The following is a 22,100-nucleotide window of genomic DNA, read 5'->3' on the forward strand; positions in this document are numbered from 1 at the left end:
TGTTGTTTCTAGTGTCTGTGTTGTTGTTTGTGTTGTTGTTGTATAAGTTGTTGCTGTTGATGTTGTTGTATAAGTTGTTGTTTGTGTTGTTGTTGTTGTTGTTGTATAAGTTGTTGTTGTTTGTGTTCTTGTATAAGTTGTTGCTGTTGATGTTGTTGTTGTTGTATAAGGTGTTTGTAACTGTGTTAGTTGAGATGATAAAATTTTCTTTCATTTCTTTGGGGCGTTGATCAAACTCCGACAGGTGAAACTGATCACATTGGTCATATTGTGGCTGTTGATGATGAACATGTTGTTGTTTTTGTTGTTGTTGGTGCTGTGGCACGACACTAGCAAGCCTTCCACAGTTCTTTGTTATGGATCTCTCCGAATTTATTTCTTCTTCTACTGTCCTCTTGTCAAAACCCTGGCTCAGATCTCTGTATACGCTGTTGCTGTTGTTGTCTTTAGTACCAGAGGCAAGTGTAGATGATGATGAAGAAGATGCTGAGGGGCATGGTGGCGATTGAAATGATGATGATGACCGATAGGATGTTGGCAATGTGGTGTCATCATTTTTACGAAGTTTTATCGATTCGATAGAAGTTACGTAATTTTTCGTCGGAGTGTTGTCGTTTTTGTTGACGCTGTTGTTGTAATTGTTGTTGCTGTTGTTGATGATGTTGTTGTTGTTGATAATGTTGTTGTTGTTGATGTTGTTGTTGTTGTCATCTCTTCTTGACATCAACATTACAGGAGAATGTATGGAGACGCCTGGAGAGTTGATGTCATCTCTGTCGCTTTCCAGAGAACCAGTCTCGTAAGAAGCAGAGTTCGAAAGTTGTTCGACATCGAATGTGAATTCTATCGGCTTGCCTGGAGATAGATCCTCTAGATATTCCGGTTTCCTAACAACCGATGTTAATGTCCCATTCCTGCTGAATGTAATGATTCTCGGTGATGTAACATTATTATCGCTATCGGAATTATTCGATCCGTCGATTAAAGAACTCGGCCGGTTAAAAGTACCGAAACACGGCAAACGCCTTTGTGTGGTGCTGGTTCTTGCAGTAGATGGCTTTAAAAACGAACCGATTGGACCGTTATAAACCGGTCGGTAACTTTTACTAACGGTTTGAATATTCGATTTAGGCTGCAGTGCTTTCGGTAGCGGTTTGACGCCGACAATTGTGGGCATGTTTTCAATTATCTGTGAGTTATTAGCTGAAGATAGTGAGGCATATGAAGAGCGCGGAGATGGACTATTATCCAAGAGAACCGGGTTCGATTCCTTGTAGAAACTTCGTGGTAGGGTTGATATCTTTCTTTTGTTATCCATTACGCGTCGAAAGGTTCTTTATTAAATAAACTTTTTTACAACACGGTATCTAGCTAAACTGGAATTATTAATGAATATCCTCGTTTATTAATGAAATTCGAATGTTTATAATAATTTAATTAATGACAAAAAATAAAATATAAATATTTGAGTGTGTGTTTATTATTAACCAGTAATTTTACTGATTACATGACATATAACAACTACAGCATAAGAAAAATCGAGATATATATATATTTATATTTATTTATTTAGTTATAATTTTTGATAAATCATACAATAAATTCGTATTAAAACAAAATATAAAATAATTAATAGGTTACGACAAAAGAAATACAGCTGAATAGCTAACAAAAGGCACATTAAAGATACATACACACGTAAAAACAATGCTAACTTAACCTGGTATATATCACCGCTACAACAATGATACTATCAAAACAGAATTTATTCATTCACATTCTTTCATTCATTTATTTATACAATTCAGTCAGCTACGAATAACTCTGTTGTTGAATGTAGGCATTTTAAGCCCATTCTAACTGTCAAATAGACACTTACATAAGGATATATGATACACATGATATGTATCATTTGTGTTCCTGTGTATAAATATGTGTATGGGTGTACGTACGTGTATGTTTGTATCTGCGTGTATATATTTATATAAATATGTGTGTGTGTGTTTGTTTGTTTGTGTGTGTGTGTAGTATAATTGATTAATTAGCCAATTAAATAAATAAATAATTGATTACCTCAACTCTTATTAATTTGGAATTTTTATTAATTAAAGACTTTTACTAAAATAATTCGAAGCACCGGCTGACTTGCGTGATTTACTTACATCCAGGCATAATCAATAACAACAACAATAATAATACTACTACTACTACTAATAATAATAATTATAATAATTATAAATTAATAATAATAAATTAATAATAGGAATAATAATTATAAAATGGGACTGGAAAAGTCACGGTGACATTCATTTTATCATATTAAAAGTAAATCACCGATATGGAAAAAATCTACAATATTACAGGTGTGATTGGTAGTGAACTAGGTTTGATAATGTAATATCATCATTATTGTCATGTGTGTGTTTGTGTGTGTATACCCATACATACACACACACACACACACACACACACACACACAAGCACATACATACTGCACGTACGAAGTATAGTGTACACTTGTGATATGATGTGATGTCAATTTGAAGTTTGGTATTCCAAGTATGAGGCTTGCTATTATTTTTTGCATATTATTATCATTATTTGTAGTAGTAAGTAATAGTAGTAGAAGCAGTAGCAGTAGTAGCAGCAGTAAAAGTAGTTGTCGTAATCGTCGCAGCGCTACTACCGTTACTACCACAGTAAATGACGCCGTTGTTAATAAAAATGCAAACAAAGCTACAAATAAACATACTGACAAACGAACGAACATGCAAACAGACGGACAGACAGACAAACAGAAACATACAAAAGAAAATATGAAAGTTGAAACATACACAATCGTCAAATAGATGTTCTTCAATTCTTATCTAAACGATCTTCAAAAAAGACAATCCACTCCAATAACGACTGAACATTCACAAATCTCAACTCACCTGACATACCCTTTCTTGCATTGAAATAAAATCACCGCGCGGCACCCACACACACACACACACACACACACACACACACACACACACACACACACACACACACACTCACACACACATAAATACACACACACAAACAAACACACACACGTATATTTTTATTATTTTGACAAGTTCTCTTCTAAATAAACTGCAATATACTGTAATATCTTGTATGCACTGTATATAATTAACTACATTCTTACGTTGTACGAACGCATATATCAAACCATCCGATTATACACACACACATATACAATCACACATACATACACAATCACACACACACAATCACATACACAATCACACACACATGCGTGCGTGCGTGTTCCCATATACACATACACTCACATGCACCTGAACAATATAAACATTTGATATATTAATTATACAACGAGCAGAATCACGCACACACACATACATTCACACATACCCACACATATACCCACACACATTCACACATACCCACACACATACCCACACAAATTCACACATACACACATTCACACACATATATAATTAAACAATAAACTGCCCTAAACTAATTAACGATATTTTATAATCCGACTAGCATAGATTAACGGGATTAAAATTATGATTAAGATGAGTTTATTTTTCAAAATAAATATAGTTATACTAACAATATTAATCAAATTATTATTGATAATAAGGCTGACGATGATGGCGATGATGATGAGGAAGGATGTTGATGATGAGGAGGACAATGATGAGGATGGCTATATATGACAAACAAAAAGTGAAGGTTATGTAGTTAATTATGAATGGGAAACTGTTCCATATTTGTTATTATTTTGGCGTTTAGTATTTCTCTTTCTATCTATCTATCTATCTGTCTGTCTGTCTGTCTGTCTATCTATCTGTAAATTGAATATAGGTAAGTTAGGAACTGAGCTGAGCCAATTGAACATAGGCAAGTCAGGGACTGAGCTGAGCCAATTGAACATAGGCAAGTCAGGGACTGAGCTGAGCCAATTGAACATAGGCAAGTCAGGGACTGAGCTGAGCCAATTGAACATAGGCAAGTCAGGGACTGAGCTGAGCCAATTGAACATAGGCAAGTCAGGGACTGAGCTGAGCCAATTGAACATAGGTATGTTAGAAATGAATTAATGTATATGGCTCAGCTACATGCTAACGTGCTCACATACATAAACAAACACATACATATTCACATTCATGATGTTTTTGATTCAACGAAAACAAATCAAAGAAACCGACCTTGACATTTTAAAAATATTTCTCAAGATATTATCACAAAACTAACTAAATAAATAGATATATTTACTTATTGTACATATTTATATTGCAAAAAAAGGCCCTTTCTACTGAGGTTAAAGTAAGGTGTGATCTCAAATTAATTTGATGGCTCTCAGCCAATTGAATATAGGTATGTTAGGAACTGAGCTGAGTCAATGAACATAGGTAAGTTAGTGAGCTCTTCATCCATCATTTTTTATGAAATGAAGATTATTGAAATAAAAATGTTTATTTTATCAAATAACAACGTCTTTTTACGTGAAGACAACTTATTTATAATTTATTCAGTATCTGGCTGATGTCGTGAGGCAGATGTACATCCTTCCATGCATGCCAAATGCACGCTTAATTAAGAAATTTTTTCAACTCACCCAACGTACATTTAAACCGAATGATATCAAAACTAATATACTATAAATTCATTTTCAAATGTTATTCAATCACGTCAACACAGCACACTTCATTCATTCCTTGCATGGAGTAAGTCAATTATCTGATTTTCGAACTTGCTCTCCAGACATTCAAAGCATCATCGTCAAGATAGTTGGATGCAGCAAAATACTTGGGCAGGTATCTTCTGCTGCTGTTCAATCGCTTCTTCAACTTCTTTGAATGTTCCTTTCTAATTCTCTCTTGTGCCATTTTCTTCGCGAGTTGCTTGTGCTCTGTTTTGTTGGCATCGTCGGTATCCGACTGAAAGCCGCTAAAACTTATAAGGAAACCGACTTCTACTTGATCGGATTTGAGATCATCGATAGGCGAGTTTGACTTCATCGGACCTGGTGAGACTGCTGCATTTACCGGTTGTACTTTTGGTCTCGGCGATGGTTCAAATTTTTCGCCGTAGTAGAAACCGAACTTAAAGGTGCCGAACTTGTTAGCATCGCTGTCGTTTGACTTGTGGCTGATGTTTTGGTGGTGCTTGTGGTTGCTTCTCAGAAAAGAGTTCCTGAAGATTCTCTCACGCTTTCTATGTTCCGATAGTAAGTTGTTGAATAAGTCTTGAAAGAGTCTAAAACTGGCTAGATGGTCACCAGATGAAAATTTGTTTAAATTTAGTGTCAAAATTTTTTGACTGTCATTTTTGGCGTCCTTGCTAGCAACAGTGAGATTGTGTGTTAAATTGTTAGCAACCGTTTTCGGAGAACTCATTTCTTGCAAGACTGTCACCGTGCCGTTGACATTAGTTTTAGTTTCTCTCTTGCCAAAACCATGATTTCTTGACATCAAATCATCAAAATCTAAATCAGAGATGAATCTTTTAGGTCTCTGGCTGTGCTTCTTACGAAACGAATCTTCGTCGTCCTGCTTGTGTTTTAAAGTATTTATTTGCGACTGTCGACGTTTGAAGTTCAAATTCATCATCCCTCTCTTTACAAGTACGTTGTTAGAGGCGTACGCGGAGGCAGACAAAAAATTATTTGGAGCTGGTTTATAAAACTCCAAGGTTTGATCAGGATTGTGTCCAGGGTTTCCATTTGTCTTGTCGACAAAAATGACAAAAGCAAGAACGAATAACGACATTCTCAGCCTTTTATCAAATTAAATCAAATTAATTTCACAGTTTTTAACGTCATATCATTGTTTATCATAACATTTAGTTGCCTCACGACGTGAGCATGAAAATTAGAGCATGCTTAATTCTACATAAAATGCATGAAAATAAAAGTTGAATTTGATAAATTTTGTAATAAGTTTATGAAACAGAAAAAAAATTGTCATGTAAAATTTCATTTTAATCATGTTAAAAACAAATTATTAGTATAGATAAAAGTCTCGAAGTAAAATCAAATTATAAACGGATAGATAATCTTCTTGTTATGTTTATGGAATTAAGTTCACCTACGGCTACGCCAATCGGTCAAAATTTGTGGTCTAACATCTTTTCTAAATTGTGATCAAAGTTAGTTAAAACATCTTTTCTAAATTGTGATCAAAGTTAGTTAAAAACATTAAATTTCATCATCAGAATTATTAAAATTTTTAAAAAATTATTTAAATTTTTTGAAATTAATTTCACGAAAACTATTTCATAGAAATGGTACAACCACACAATGTTGCCCTGTTCTGTGGAATAGCTTCCATTTTCAGTGCCACCCTGTATTATTTGTTAAAGAAGCCAGAATCCCTGAAATTAGGGAAAGACAAAAAATGTTGGCAGACAGTTTTTTCATTTAAACATAAATTATTACAATCTTTTTAAATTTAAAATCTTACAAACAAAATATAAATACAATTTAATATAATATACTCTGTGGTGTATATAGTGTAGTGTAATTGTAATCTGTACTAATCGGAGTGTAATCGGAAATCAGGTAATGAATCATGATGTATAAAAAGTATAAGTAATTTTAATCGCTCTATCAGATTCTATCATTAAACTAAAATGTTATAATATGTTTTAAAAATTCTTATTGCTTATGGATGGCCAGACCATAGAAAAGTATCAATATAGATTAGACTATAGATAGAGCTAGGAGATAGTCTCTAATTTTTTATTTAAATTATTTACAATTACATGAATAGTTACTTATTATGGCATGAATAATTGTGTGTAATTTCAAAGTAATATTAATTTGTTTCTATTCTAGCGCCGTGTCCGGGACTCATGAATTTAGGAAACACCTGCTTTTTGAACTCCATCTTGCAGGCACTCTCTCCATGCAAATTGTTTGTGGACTGGCTGGAGTTCATCCTTGATCATTCTACATACATGAATAAAAATTCTTTGGTGTTTGAGGTTTATGCCACGTTGAAAAGTAAGATTTTTGTTTTAAATTTTTTTCTTATCTATGTGTATATATATTAGGATGTTGGAGGATGTTTGAGCGCAGTTACGGCTAGAGTTCGTGTGGGAATGGTTGAATTTTAGGGACTGGGTGGGGGTATTGTGTGGAAAGAAATGGTCAGTGAAGATGAAAAGGAGGGTATATAAAGCATGTGTGAGAGCAGCGATGATATATGGTGGTGAAACTTGGGTGTTGAGGAGAGAGGAGGAAAGTGTACTGCAGAGGGCTGAAAGAGCTATGGTGAGGATGATGTGTGGGGTTAAAGTGAAGGATAGGAGGAGTAGTACAGAGCTGATGTCAATGATCGGACTGAATGAGGACATTGTGACATTGATAAGGAGATCGAGATTGCGGTGGTATGGACATGTGTTGAGAAGGGATGAAAGGGTCGGGATTAGGCGAGCGTTGGAGTTCGAGGTTGAAGGAGTGGTAGGAAGGGGTCGTCCGCGGTTGGGATGGAGAGAGCAGGTGGAGAAGGACAGGGTGAAAGCGGGGTTGCGTGATACTGAGGCGAGTGACAGATGTGGATGGAGTCGAGGGGTATTTCGGTTTCATCATAGGTAGCCAAACGGCAACCCCCGATCTCGGGGAAAATGCCGTCTAAACGTGTGTTGTTGTTGTTGTTGTTGTTGTATGTGTATATATATTTTTAGTTATTTCAAAATTTTAAATGTAAAGTTAAACTTTTCCTATTCACAATGAAAAACTATATAATAATTTTCATAATTTCAAATCAATATAATAATAAATATCAATTAAAATATATTATAATTATTTCTCTGCAGTCTTAAACAACGAAAGCATTGAGCATACAGAAGACTACAACCCTAAACCCGTATTGAATAAACTGGCCAGTAAGGGATGGGTCATTTCTAATGGCGAACATGTTAGTACAGTACATGTTAAAATTATGAATAAATTATTGTTACAGTTATGAATAAATTATGATAATAATAATAATTATCATTTTTATTCGACAGGATGCCAGTGAATTGTTCCACGTTCTTATGGAAAGTTTAAACGAGGAACTCATCGTTAATCCTTCTACTATTTCTCTGTTTGATATATCAACATTAGAGGTTTATTATTATTATTATTATTATTTTATTCTTCTCTTTATAATAATAATAATAATATTATTAATATTGTTATAGTTATAATATTGTCATAATTTTTGGTTTGGGCACAGAAATTTAGGTGCTTGTTGCCAGATGAGGCAGTGAACAATATTAGCACAAGTCTGCCAAAATTAAATTCATCATCACCATTACCGTCCTCATCATCGTCATCATCACCGTCATTTTCATCATCGTCGTCGTTACCGCCATTTTTCGGCCGTCTTGCCAGTCAGCTTATCTGCAAATACTGCGGATCTAGAGTTAGTATTGCCTGCAAGTATGTTCATACATTCAAACAAACACACACACACATACATACATACATTCAAACAAACACACACACGCATACAAATACACACATACATTCAAACAAACACACACAGAAACATATATACATAAATATGTTTTTTATCATTGAGATAGTTTATTATTTAATAATTAAAATGTTCATTTAACAGAACCCAATGAGTTATCAGACTTTCTGCTGTCTTTCCTTGCCTCTGCCTCCTAATAAATATGTTTGTTGTCTAATTGTTATTATCTACTGTTATTATTCATTTACATTTTGTTGATGTCTTGATAGCTTCTTAGTTTCTTTGCTTTATTAGCACTTAACTTTTGGACTTTTCTAAGTGTAATTCGGTAAATTTGTTTTAAAAAATTTTCATTTGCTTATAAACGTATTTATATTTATTCTATTTTCTTTATTTCTCTCACTTTTATCTCTCTCTCTCTCTCTCTCTTTTTATTCTCTTTCTCTCTTTTGTTCATTCTCTATCTCACTCTCTCCATCTCCAGGGATTGACGACGTTGGAGTTGTTGCTAAAGAATTATTTGCAGTCTGAGAATATTGACGAAGCCATGTGTGAGAAGTGCAAAGTTAAGAGGCCATTCATTAAAAGAACTACAATTGGGAAGGTTTCCAGATGTCAACTTTCATTTTGAATAATAATTTCATCATTCGTTTGTTTCTTCATTTATTCATTCGTTCGGTCATTCATTCTTTCGTTCATTCATTCTTTCGTTCATTCATTCATTCATATTCATTTGTTTCTTCATGCATCTAATCATTCATTCATTCGTTTGTTCATTTAACCATTCAAATAAATTGTTTCCTTTCTTTCTCTCTCCTCTCTCTTTTCTCTCTCTCTCACTCTCTCTCTCTTTTCTCTCTCTCTCACTCTCTCTCTCACCACATAGCTTCCGCATTCACTGTGCATCCACTTGCAACGTACAACGTGGTCATCCGTTGGGGCCTACAAAAGAATGGATCAAGTAACTATCCCTGATCACATCGACCTGGGCCAATATTTATGGAGAGGTACTTGTGGTTTTTCAGGTGCCGGCGGTATCATTAGTGAAGCCGTTGGTCTTGGGGGGCTGTCCTTACTGGGACCTAAAATCAGGGATGTGCAAAAGGTTGGGCTGCTGGGTGGGAAGTTGAAAGAGGAAAAAATGGATGAAGAATCAGTCGCTGTTGTCGGTGGTGACTCTGGAGACGGAGATGGAGATAAGTTAGTTGTTGTTTTTGTGTGTGTTTGTGTATGTGTGTAGATTTTGTTAAGTTACTGCTATTGATAACAAGGTTCAAGCTATTATTAATTTTTCAAATTTTATTTTCAGGTTGATGAAGAGGATGGATCTGCTGGCCTCATCTGTTGATAGTCAAAAAATGTTGAAAAGGAGAAAAATGAAAAATAAAATTTGCCTCACAAATCCTTACTCTATATCTGTAAACATGCTGAAAGCACTGAATTACTACTCACATCTATCTAGTCTCGGACTTCAGAATGCATCGGTCAAAATGTCGCCTGCTACTAATACTACTTCGTCTTCTTCATCGTCATCGCTATCCATTGATACGTCATCGTCATCATCTTCTTCTACTAACATTTCATCGTCATCATCTTCTTCTTCATCGTCAACGCCGTCTAGATCATCAGCAGAGTTTGATTTGGCCAATAGGAAAACTATCTTATCCCCCACTAGAACGGTGATAACGGAGTTTATTTATAATTTGTTGACATTTTTAATTGCCCAATTTTTAATTATTATAGTTGCCTTATTGTATTTTATTCAAAATTATCTTTAAATTATCTTCGTTCAGACGACAGAGATCCCAAAAGAACTGACCATGCTAGCCGATGCTTACGAAAGCGAATATTTGTGTTGCAGGTGTGTAGGTGTCTTACAAGCGAGGTCAAACAGAATCCAAATATCAAAATTATTCCTCCATTTAAATTATCATTTTATAAAATCTTGAATCTAATTTGATTAATTACCGTTGTTTTTATTATTATCATTGTTATCGAAAGTAACGATGTATAATAATTTCATCAAATAATTGAGTGACGACGATTAAACTTATATGTCTTTTATGTAGAAAAATGCCAAAAAATGGCGGAAACTCAAGCACCATCTACCGCTTATCATCTGTCATCGTTCATTACGGAGACGTGTCGTCTGGTCATTTCGTAGCCTACCGAAGATCGCCTACCAGATTTGGGGTTCGATTTCCTGACAGGTAAGTTAGGCAGAGATCTCTTTATTCTAGCATGGTCAGTACGAGACAGCAGCAGTCGAGTTTAATTATTTCGATCATCAATATCTTTTATAGTTATGTTAAATTATATTATATTATGATATAAAATAATTCAATATTTCTATAATTTAATATTCGCCAAGTAGATGGGTATACACGTCAGACATGTATGTGAGAGAGTGTTCTACGGAGGAAGTCTTTTCATCAGCCCCATACATGCTGATGTACGAGAGGTTGTGATCGGGCCCCATTTGAAAATTAGTGGAATGGATGAGTGAATGAACGAATGAATCAATCAATCAAATTAATTAATTTATATAATGAGGTTGGAATGAATGAAAGGTTACTTGAATGGGTGAGTGTCTGGTGAAATCTCTTAACCGATACTAAACGTTTTAAGATTGCCTAATTTTTTAAACATTTATTATTGAGAAGTTACAGCTATCGAGTTTAATCATTTAGAAAAATTCTTGTACTTCGTGACAATTATCGTTTTTATGAATTACCCGGAGAGTATATTTTTATTATAATTCTGAAACGAACAACAAAAAGCAATTAGCAACTCTTCAAAATAAACTAAAATGATCGGTCGGTCATTTTGTTTTTAAATACGTTTAGATATTTTAATATCTTAATCAAGTTATTCATTTTAAAATCAGAACAAGTAAGAAACCGCAACGAAAATCACGGAAACAAAAAAAATCATTTTAAGTTATAAAATTAATGACGTTAAAAGAAAGAAAAACGGAAAGAATTAAATCTTGTGACGCAAAAACGCGGAAAAACTGCAGTCAATCAATTCATTTAACGTTTTGATAGTATGTATTGATCTATTTTTAATATAGGAATTGTAACCATAACAGTTGTTTTGTATGTGTTTGTATGTATGTGTGTTTGTATGTATCCATGAATGGTTTTTAATTGTCGTATAGGTCATCTGCCCACCCAGTAAGCTGCAAGCCCTGTAGAGATAAATAAGCTTTTTAGTGCTATTTATTATTTCGTAATTAATACAGTTTTTATTCTGCGATTATTTAATAATTATAATAATATTTGATATATAGGTGAATTGTAATGACAGGATAAAAATTGAAATAAAAAGTATTTTTAAATGTAAAAAAGTAAATTTGCTTCGAGTTTTAGCTCAAACCTGCTCCATTTTATGTTCAGGGATGTGCTTGAAAAGAGCCTCTAGGTCATTCTCCTCATCACATCCAATTTGACTTTCATCGTTAAATCCTTTCAATGTCGTCGACGATGGGATATTTACTGAGTTGACGTCATCAAACGTGATGTCACTGATGTTGTTGTTGTCAGCGTCGAAGTTCATTGATGTAGTTGCCTTGCTGTTGTCGTTAGTAGAGTTGTGTTGGATGATGTTTTCGTCGTGACTGGCGTTGGTGTCGGTAGTTAAATCATTAGTGATGTTGATGTTCTTGATGTATACATTATTTTCAGTCGTAACGTTGCCGTTAATGTCATCAGCATTCGGATCAAGTTCAAATTTTCTTCTCACCGGCAAGATTTCATCATTACGATTAGACACTTTGAATCTACTGAACTTATCACTTTGGAGCATTGATGTGCTGTATGTTGTGGCTTCTGTGTTAAATGATGATGGTGAAACTGATAATGTTGGCTGTTGTTGATGTTGTACACCATCATGGCCGTCATCATTTGCCATGTTTGTGTGAATGTTAGCTTGTTCGTGCACAGTTTTTTCAATATTTTCGTTACTCTCAGATATTGATTTCCCACTAACATAATCATCATCAATAATAATATCGTCGTCGTCATTATCTTCATCTGTCTGTGGATGATTTCCAGTGAACTGCTTGATATAATCTTCCATCATCTGCTCTCTCATCTTGTTCATCTCGGACAGCTGCAAAGTACGGGTATAGCTCGTAACTTCGATACTACATGCTGAAACTTTCCTGATGATAGAGCAAGGTACGGTTGATGTTGTTGATGGTGATGACGATGCTGATGATAGGAATGAAGATTCAGTTTGGTTGAATTCACCATCGGCGTTGTTATTGCCATGGGGCCTTTTGCCAGAGGTGTATGGGTTTTCACTGAGGGTTGATGACTCATCATATGTCATTATTGAATCGTCGTCGTCATCGTCTTGTTTCTTATTACAATTATATTTATCTGCATGGTCATCATCATGATCTTGAATCTTTTCATCACGGTCGTTAGCAGCGTTATCGTCATTTTTATTACAATTTTCACCGTTAAATAAATGATTGTTGGCAGTTGAAATGACGTCATTGTGATCTTGCCTGGCAATGGTTTGAGAACATTTCGATATCTTCTTGAGGATTCCTCTAATAATGTTGGTTGGCTTGCATTTGGACGATTTGTTTACAACTACTGATTTCTCATTATTAGCACACTCTCCGTTCTTGTCTTTAATCACATTAACGTCATCACAGCCACACTTGTCTTCGTAATTCTCATCCTTATCATTGCTATAAATGGAGATGTCGTCGTCGTCCTCACCATCATCATTAACTTCACATGGTAATATCTGATCGCGTGATCTCGTCCTGCCAAGGCTTATCAGGCTATCGTTGCTAGAAGCTTGTGAATGAATGTCGACAATGGTCAAACCTGAAAATGAAACTTTTCTTTTCTTACATGGAATTCCCGATTCTGAGACGTCGTTTCTATTTATATCTGGCGCATTTTTATCAGTTGAGTTATTGGCACTCTGCTGGTTGTCAGTTGATGTAATGCCGTTTGGGTTACATGTCGGCCTAAGTGAATTAGGTGACCTTTTGGGGTTGTTCTTTTTCATGCTAGTAATAGAATTATCGCTCGTACCATTATCCTGTATCGTAACATTTTGATAATTATTATTATTATTGTATCTACTGACCAATTCGTTGTTATCATCGCTGTCAGACCTCTGGGATAGGGGTATGTATTTGCTGACGAAGTAATGGAATGACGAGGATTTTGTTTTTATAATTTCTCGTTGCTGATGGCCTAGTTGTTTCTGTCCAGGTAATTTATTATATTTTTTCTTTTTAACATTATTACTGTTGATAATATTAATATCTTGCTCTTTAGTGCCTTCTGGTTCTTTCGTAGAAGCATTGATATTATTATTACTATTGTTATTATTATTACTATTGTTATTATTATTACTATTGTTATTGTTATTGACGTCATTACTGATGTTGTTGTAGTTACTATCGTCAATAACTTTTACTATTACGTCATTATTGTTATTAATGTCATTTATGTTGTTAATCTTAGGTAAATTGTTGTTATTATTGTTGCTAGTTTGTACGTAATTATCGTTAATGCTATTTGGAATGATGTTGATGTGATCGTTGATGTTATCGGAAACATCAACTGTCTTTCTCAAGCCAGTAAGATGAAATACTGAACACCTGATATGCTTAACTTGCTTCTGGAGAGTTTCGTCCATCACTTCGTCATCTTCATCCAGATTTAATCTCTTGCTATTATCATCTTCATCGTCACATCTATCAACATCACCTTTATTCACTCCAGATACATTTTTAGAATTGTCATTCTTTTCAATTATTTCTTCTGCTTTATAAATTTCATCGTTAGTATTAGTATCAATCACAGATGCAGTAGTAGTAGCAGTAGTAGTAGTAGTGGCAGCAGTAGTAGTAGTGGCAGCAGCAGCAGTAGTAGCAACCGCAAGAGCCTTAGAACTAAATACTTCATTGTCATCATTTTTACTAGCATTACTTTCGCCAGCATTGGTTGTAGTATTAGTAGTATCAGTATTAATTGAAAAAGCAATATCATTAGTAACAGCAGTAGTAGTAATTGTATCAAAGTTATCAGTTGTAAGATTATTATCGTTAGCAATAGTAGTCACAGTTGCAACAAGAGAAGTAGAAGAAGTTACGTTAGTAACTGCAGTCTCATCAATAGCAGTGGTTGTGGTTGAAGCATTAACAATACTATTAGTAGCAGAAGTGGTAGCATTAGTAGTAGGAGAAGTAAAATTTTTAATTATGACATTATCAGTTGTTTCAGCATCCGAAACGTTTACTTCGCCCCCATCACATGCCTCATCTGCAGTCAATAGCATCAGGCAGTGTTTCTTCAGATCATCTTTAGTGATGTCCTTCGCTGTTTTTGTCACCATGCACAATCTGAATGATGATTTGAGGTTAGGGTTGTTGATGGTTTGAGGTTTTATGCTGTTATTTTCAGTGTTGCTACTGAGGACTTTGTTGTCACAAACAGTTTCTACATCTTCGTCATCAGTGTTGTTTTTGTAGTTGCTGCTCTTGTTGTTAATACATTCTATTTCATTATCATCGTCTTTATCAGCGTTATCATTCAGCTGTTTATGATGATCGTTAATATCGTCTGTGTTATTACAACCCCGATCAACCTCCATTTTAATATCACGGCAGCTTTTATCGTCCCTATCATTTTTAACATTCGTGCTAACATTGCTACAAACGACATCATTCAGTTCATCAGTCATCATTATTTCTATATCATCATTAACAGCCGACACAACATGAGTATTAGTAAATGTATGGTTATCATTATTATCATTGGCATTATCATCATGAGGGTTAAGGTTATCATCGCTTTTATTATTATTATTACCAGATAGTTCTAAATCTGCTTTTATGTTCTCCATTCTCTTTAATTTTTCATTTGTTTTACTTGTTATATTTTTTCGTTTTTTATTTTTCTTGCTTTTCTTCACTAATTCTTCATCAGTCTTACTAGCTGAAGACGGTGGTGGTGATTTCAATTTAGGATGATCGTCGTTATTGTCATGATTTTCATCATCAACAAGTGAATAAACAGCCCTTTTAATGTTGGTCTTTCCGGATGGTTTCTTTGACTTCTTCTGCTTTTTATTTTTATTGCCATTTGAAATGAACGGCATCTCAAATCTAGAATCGTTATATTCGCTTCCATGTTCAATTGGTAATGAAGTTGGCGCTTCAGGTGAGTTTGTTGAAGTTTTGTTATTTTCCAATAAATCATTTCTGTTGCTGCAAGTATCAACCAAGTCTTCATCACCAACATTCTCCAAACCTGTTGATACTATAGCATTATTATCACTGCATTCGTTGGTTTTTTTGTTATGATCAACAACTGAGTTTGAAATTGTCTCAATATTGACTGATTTGTCATTGCTATTTTCGATCAAATTATCATCAACGGTCATATCAAAGTCTAATGATACTATATCATCGCCAGAACCGCTGATCATATCCGGGTCCTTTAATACAATATCCTCAACTTTGTAATAATTGACAGTGGTTTCATTGGTTTGGCTTATGAAGTAATTAACTTTATCACTAAGTTCGAGTTTGTCATGTTCTTGGCCATCATGTTTCACATCAGTAGAGATTTCATCAGGTTTTGAAGTTTTTCTTGCCCCATCGTCATCATTTTCCAAGTTAATTTTGGTTTCTTTATTTGCAACGACAATTTTCTTCATTGCTTTCCTTTTAACTGATGTTTTTCTACGTTTCCCTTTCTTGTTTTTATTCTTTTTACATTCCAAAGTACTGGCGTTGCTACCAATTTTCGAATCTGATTTGATTATAGAATCATTAAATACAACATCATGTTTATCACGGACGTCATCATACATTGTTTTGTTCTTGTCGTCATCAGTTTCATCAGTAACTTTACCAGCATCATTAAAAACTGATTCAATACATTCATTAACGACATTTGGTGATTTTGTTACAGATTTTTCATTGATCGTATGCAAAGTTTTTTGATAACTTTTTGTTATATCTTCCAGCAAAACTACCGCTGCTTGGTTTGAATCGTCGTCACAAATGTTTTTCTTCAACTCTTCATTGCTTTTTAGATTTATGTTAATCTCGCCAGCACTTTCATTTTTGTCATTCTGTGTTAATGAGTTTTTATTTTCAGACAGTGTTACTAAATTATCAAGAGGTAAATAATTAAGTGTTTTAGAGCCAAGTCTTGAGTTTAGAATGTTCCTGCTAAGAGTTGAAGCTATGCACTCATTTTCTATAATATTTTTTAAACTTTCACATGAAACTTCGTAATTTTCTTCACCTTGATCATCATTAGTTAATTCACTTACTAATTTATCCTTATTTATATCAGATTGACTATTATTTGTAGGTTTCTTATCGACCGAATTATCATCATCATTATTATTATCCCCACAAATAATATTATTAAAATTATTATTATTATCGTTATTCTTAGTTTGTTCATTAGTTTCAGTAACAAGAGCATCCTCTGCCGCATTTGCATCACCAAGAAGTCTCGTCTGGAAGTTGAACAGGGCTCTTTTTGCTTTTTTATTTTTCAATTTGAAATTATTATTATTATCAATATATCTATCAATATTACAATTAATATTATTCTCATTGTTCATGCTCTTTGATGTGTCGTTATTTTCATTTGAATTTGTTTCCAACTCCTTAGATTTACAAATTTCTTTCAGATTGAAATCATTTGAGAAATTATTTTTTGGACCGGAATTTTCGCTAGTTGGAGTTGGATTGGCAGTTACTTCGTCACTAGGTGTAGTTTTGCCATCCACTTTCTGCTCTTTGTCAAAAATATTTTTATCTATCTTGAACAATTTGGCACTAGTGACACAATTTTTACAAAAGGTTTTTTCATTGCACATATTTGCAGATGTAGATGGTTCTAACAAATTATTATCTTCATCATCCATGAATACATTTCTTCTCAAATATGATTTCTTACGACTTTTGATCACATCATCAAATATTTTATCATTAAATGTAGCAGTATCACTTGTAGTAACAATATTACAAAAATCTTTAGCAACATCATCATTGTTATCATCAATGATATCATCAAACTTGCCATTATCTGCAGTAACATCAAATTCAATTTCAGGTACAGTTTCAACATTTTTAGGATTATTCAAACAGACATCATCACCTTTAACTAGATCATAAGAAAAATAAGTTTCACTCATAAAAACATCATTAATGTTATTGCTGTTAGATGATTTAGTTTTGGTAGGGGTGCAACTTGGTACCACAGCATCAATGCTAGAACTGTTCATGTCTTGTCTGTCTCTAAGTTTTGACCTGGTTGGATTATCTTCATTTTTGTAAATTGAACAGTTTTCCTTTGGTAAATAACTTAGAACATCATTCTTAAAGCCGTCATAAATAAGAAGTTTAGGTGTTCTTAATTTAAAAAATTTGTTATTCAAGGTTGATTTGGGATCAGATGTATTGAGACTGGATTTTTCATAAATCGATTTTGATGGTCTGATTGTTGTTAGATCTAACTTTCTTTTTGAAGAATTATTTTTAGCACTAGCTTTCAAAGGTGTTGAATATTTTCTAGCAACTCTGGATATATTTTCGTAATTACTGTTATATCTTGATATTCTAAAGTAATCACGAAATCTAGAGCAAACAGGATTGTCTTCATCTTCTTTTAAATCATAAATTTTGAGTTTACTTTCATTTAAATTATTTGAACTTTTAATATAACTAGACTTCATGTTATTGTTGTTTCTAGTTTTGAAAAATTTATTTCCAGGTTTGTGTTTTGGAGTATGAGAAAATATTTCTCTTGATTTCAAAGCAGAATATGCTTTGATCATTAAATTATTTCTAGCATTAGAATCTACATATTTCTTTCCTGAATCTTGCATCACTTTGATGTTTCTCAGGGACTTATTATTATTGTCACTGAAACAAAATATTAGTAGAAAGTAAACTATTTAACAATGCCATATAAAAGAAAAATGATTATCCTTTATTTTCTAAGTTGTACATTATAAAAATATAAATAGTTAAATTACAAATGAAACAAACAAAATTTAAAATAACAAAAGCGGAACCGACAACAGGCCCATTTAAAACCAAAATGTAATTTATTAAAAAAAAATATTAAAAAACGAAAAACCGAACCTTAACTTTGAAGAGTGCAACGCCATCACCATGGATTCCCAGTTGGCAGAGGCCCTTCTTCGTATTTGTTCATTTGTTAGAAATGAGAAAACTCTCTTCAATTTAATAATTTCAAATTGTATAAACTGTCGCTTTACTTCGAGCATTTTGACGGTCCGGACTAAATTAAGCGATAGAAAGAAAGAATATCTCAACAATAAAACGCATCAGAAAGCAGACGAGAAGTTCATTTTTAATTTGTGTAGCCATCCATGCCCAAGAATATTTTTTAATTTTTCTGTATTTAAAAATAGATTACAGACATATATATGTAAAATAAAAAAGCCGAAGGTTGGCTTAGTAGGATTGAACTATAGTCACCCTTTTTTTACACTATTCGATCATGTTAAAAATTTGTTTGCTCATAAAATAAACGGCCTAAATAGATCAAAATTGTTATTTGAACAACTATCTTCATTATATTCAATGAATATTTTACATTCTGCTGGTGCTCATAGAAATTATGGTTGCTGAAATCATAAGTTGGTTTACTGCAGTGGCTTACTGGGTCTCATACAACAGTGTCATGGCGGTTTTCTTTACATATAATGCTTTAAATAAGTCAATATATTCATTTCACAATTATTTTTGTCAATATAAATAAAGAAATTGCTTTTGTCTGGTAAAATACAGTGGCCAAGTAAAGCCGTACGTTGGCTTAATCGGATTTTTTTTCATATATACAATACTATGAGATCAATCAATCAATCAATCAACCAATCAATCAACCAATTAACCATTTATTCAATCAACTAATCAACCAACCAATCGACCAATCAATGAACCATATTTGAAAAATATTTGCAAGGCTTGTTCAAACTCGAACACATCTACAATTGAAATTGTTTGTACACATCTACAAACAATTTCGAGATTTTAGTAAAGAAAGAAAAACACAATAGTTGCTTTTATTAAATCAAGAAATATCCAAAAAATTATATAACCAAATTAAAAAAACTAGAAACCAGTCAACATTTAATAAATAATTAAATAAATAAATAGACATTATTAAAAAGATTGTTCAAAAAGGTAAAATTTAAGGCGACGACGAGAATATAATGTAGTTTGTTTTGTTGGTGTGGGGCTGTGAAGCGAAAACAAACACATCACAAAAAACTAGTAAAAAGTCGCAAGAATAGTAGTCAGTCACCTACCTACAATTAAATTACTCTCAGGGCCTTAGCTTACTTATAATCATTAACTCAACTCACCTACCTACAAATATGTTTTTCTACGTTTTTGGAATTTTACATGTTTTAGGTATTTTATTTTACATATTTCAGCGTTTTTATTTTACTTGAAACTTTTTAACTAATGTTAAGCCCTAGCCTACCTACGATTGTTCAACTCATCTCAATCCCTAACTTACCTATGAATAAAATTAAGTCCGGTAAAGAAAATAGAAAGTTGAAGAGAAACATAACAACGACACCGATTGAATGGATGTTGTGTATGTGTGTGTTGTATTGATGTATGTGCGTAAATGTGCGCGCGTTTACTCTCCAGAAACTTCTTATTGTCATCTTCGAATTGTCATCGGAACGATCATCATGAGACCACCATCTGAAACGTGCTGACGCCCGCCACAACCCACCTCTCATCATTCTGTAGAAAAATTTTTTTATTAGCCTAGTAATAAATGAATGTTAGAATCTTAGAAGAAAAAAATTATAAAATGAAAATAATGGCAAATAAATAAACTTCTTATTGTCATCTTCGAATTGTCATCGGAACGATCATCATGAGACTACCATCTGAAACGTGCTGACGCCCACCACAACCCACCTCTCATCATTCTGTAGACAAATTTTTTTATTAGCCTAGTAATGAATGAATGTTAGAATCTTAAAAGAAAAAAATTATAAAATGAAAATAATGGCAAATAAATAATATTTTAAAATAATAAAGAGAGTAAAATGTAAAAAAATTTACTTTCGTCCATTCGACAAAGGCAGAATGTTGAATGCCTGAGAGAGTCAAGAGTCAATGAATAAATTAATGATTCAATGATTAAAAAAATAAATTAATGGAAAAATGATTTGAAAGATTGAGTGATAAAATGAATGAATGAATGAATGAATGAATAAATCAATCAATCAATCAATCAATCAATCAATCAATGAGAAAAATTGAAAGACGAAACTACTAAACCTTAGTTCAAAAATCGTCGTTACAGTACTTCATTGCACCGACCACCATCATCTGGTCGGCACACATGATTTCATCCGAACTTCTGATTGTCAGTCGAACAGCCAACGCGCTGATTTTTCCTACACCACCATCATCATACGTAAATCATCATGAGACAACCATCTGAAACGTGCTGACTCCCACCACTGCCCACCTCTCATCATCCTGTAGACAAATTTTTTTTATTAGCGTAGTAGCAAATGAATGTTAGAATCTTAGGAGCAAAAAATTATAAAATGGAAACAATGGCAAATAAATAATATTTTAAAATAATAAAGTGATTAAAATGTAAAAAAAACTTACCGTCGTCCATTCGACAAAGGCAGAATGTTGAATGCGGTTCGGTTCTCCAAAACTGGTGCCAGTCCTCATCGAGATTGTTGTTGAAACACAGCCCGTGTTGATGGAGAAAGAGAAAATTCTCATCAGAAAGCTTAGCGGTGCCTGCATCTCAAATTGCTTAATAAAAATAATCCTATCTACCTATTCAAATACCTTAGCTAATCTATATTAAATTGTTAATGGTACGATAGTCGAAAGTCCTCCTTCATTCTCCCTCCTTGCACAGAGGCTCACCGACAGCCAGGGCACCGGATAGTAAACCATTGCCGTGCGGATAGTAGACTATTGCCGTGCGGATAGTAAACCATTTGCCGTCCGGAAGCCGTGCGGGTAGTAGACTATGGCCGTGCCGCATAGTAAATCATTACCGTGCAGATAGTAAACCATTGCCGTCCGGATAGTAAACCATTGCCGGTTCACCACTGGCCACCAAGGCTTACCTCTGACAAGAGACTTTGAAATCCAGAGTCAATCGGCTATCGTACCCTCAACTTACCTATTCATTACAATTAAGCCCTAGCTTACTTAAAATTACAAAACTCAAGAGCCCAATTCATTTAGCCAATCGGCACCCACCCCACCACCTACGTAATGCCTTGGGCTCCAACTTAGTAATAATAATATAAAACTTAAACCCTAAATCTATTAATGAGTATGTGTTACAACGTAGCCTTAACTTACCCATTCATAACATTACGGTCCTAGCTTACCTAAAATTACAAAACTCAAGAGCCCAATTCATTTAGCCAATCGGCGCCCACCCCACCACCTACGTAATGCCTTGGGCTCCAACCTAATAATAATAATGTAAAACTTATAATTAGCCTACCTATCGATACACTTACAGCGTTTTAATTAACATTACAAGATTGTTCCTAGAATTACATTATTGCCCTTAATTACCTATGAAA

General features: G+C 33.8%; 3 protein-coding genes across 3 annotated transcripts; 1 reads left to right on the forward strand and 2 right to left on the reverse strand.

The window, feature by feature from the left end:
* Window positions 1-4,736: 4,736 nt before the first annotated feature.
* Window positions 4,737-5,771, reverse strand: HELRODRAFT_169906 (hypothetical protein; the record flags this gene model as incomplete). The annotated part of the gene is made up of 1 exon (XM_009015708.1): window positions 4,737-5,771. One exon carries the CDS (start codon window positions 5,769-5,771, stop codon window positions 4,737-4,739), a length of 1,035 nt encoding a protein of 344 aa, XP_009013956.1.
* A 342-nt stretch (window positions 5,772-6,113) lies between these two features.
* Window positions 6,114-10,974, forward strand: HELRODRAFT_190923 (hypothetical protein; the record flags this gene model as incomplete). The annotated part of the gene is made up of 13 exons (XM_009015709.1): window positions 6,114-6,150; window positions 6,262-6,400; window positions 6,839-7,006; window positions 7,822-7,922; window positions 8,017-8,115; window positions 8,226-8,413; window positions 8,612-8,672; window positions 8,953-9,072; window positions 9,355-9,668; window positions 9,778-10,147; window positions 10,262-10,329; window positions 10,538-10,678; window positions 10,860-10,974. The coding sequence occupies exons 2-13, from the start codon at window positions 6,286-6,288 to the stop codon at window positions 10,972-10,974; spliced, it is 1,860 nt and encodes a 619-aa protein (XP_009013957.1). The 5' UTR covers window positions 6,114-6,150; window positions 6,262-6,285.
* An 866-nt stretch (window positions 10,975-11,840) lies between these two features.
* Window positions 11,841-18,764, reverse strand: HELRODRAFT_169908 (hypothetical protein; the record flags this gene model as incomplete). The annotated part of the gene is made up of 2 exons (XM_009015710.1): window positions 11,841-18,396; window positions 18,619-18,764. The coding sequence occupies 2 exons, from the start codon at window positions 18,762-18,764 to the stop codon at window positions 11,841-11,843; spliced, it is 6,702 nt and encodes a 2,233-aa protein (XP_009013958.1).
* Between the last annotated feature and the right edge of the window lie 3,336 nt (window positions 18,765-22,100).

Source organism: Helobdella robusta, assembly GCF_000326865.2.
Source record: "Helobdella robusta unplaced genomic scaffold HELROscaffold_16, whole genome shotgun sequence".
Classification (NCBI taxonomy): Eukaryota; Metazoa; Annelida; class Clitellata; order Rhynchobdellida; family Glossiphoniidae; genus Helobdella; species Helobdella robusta.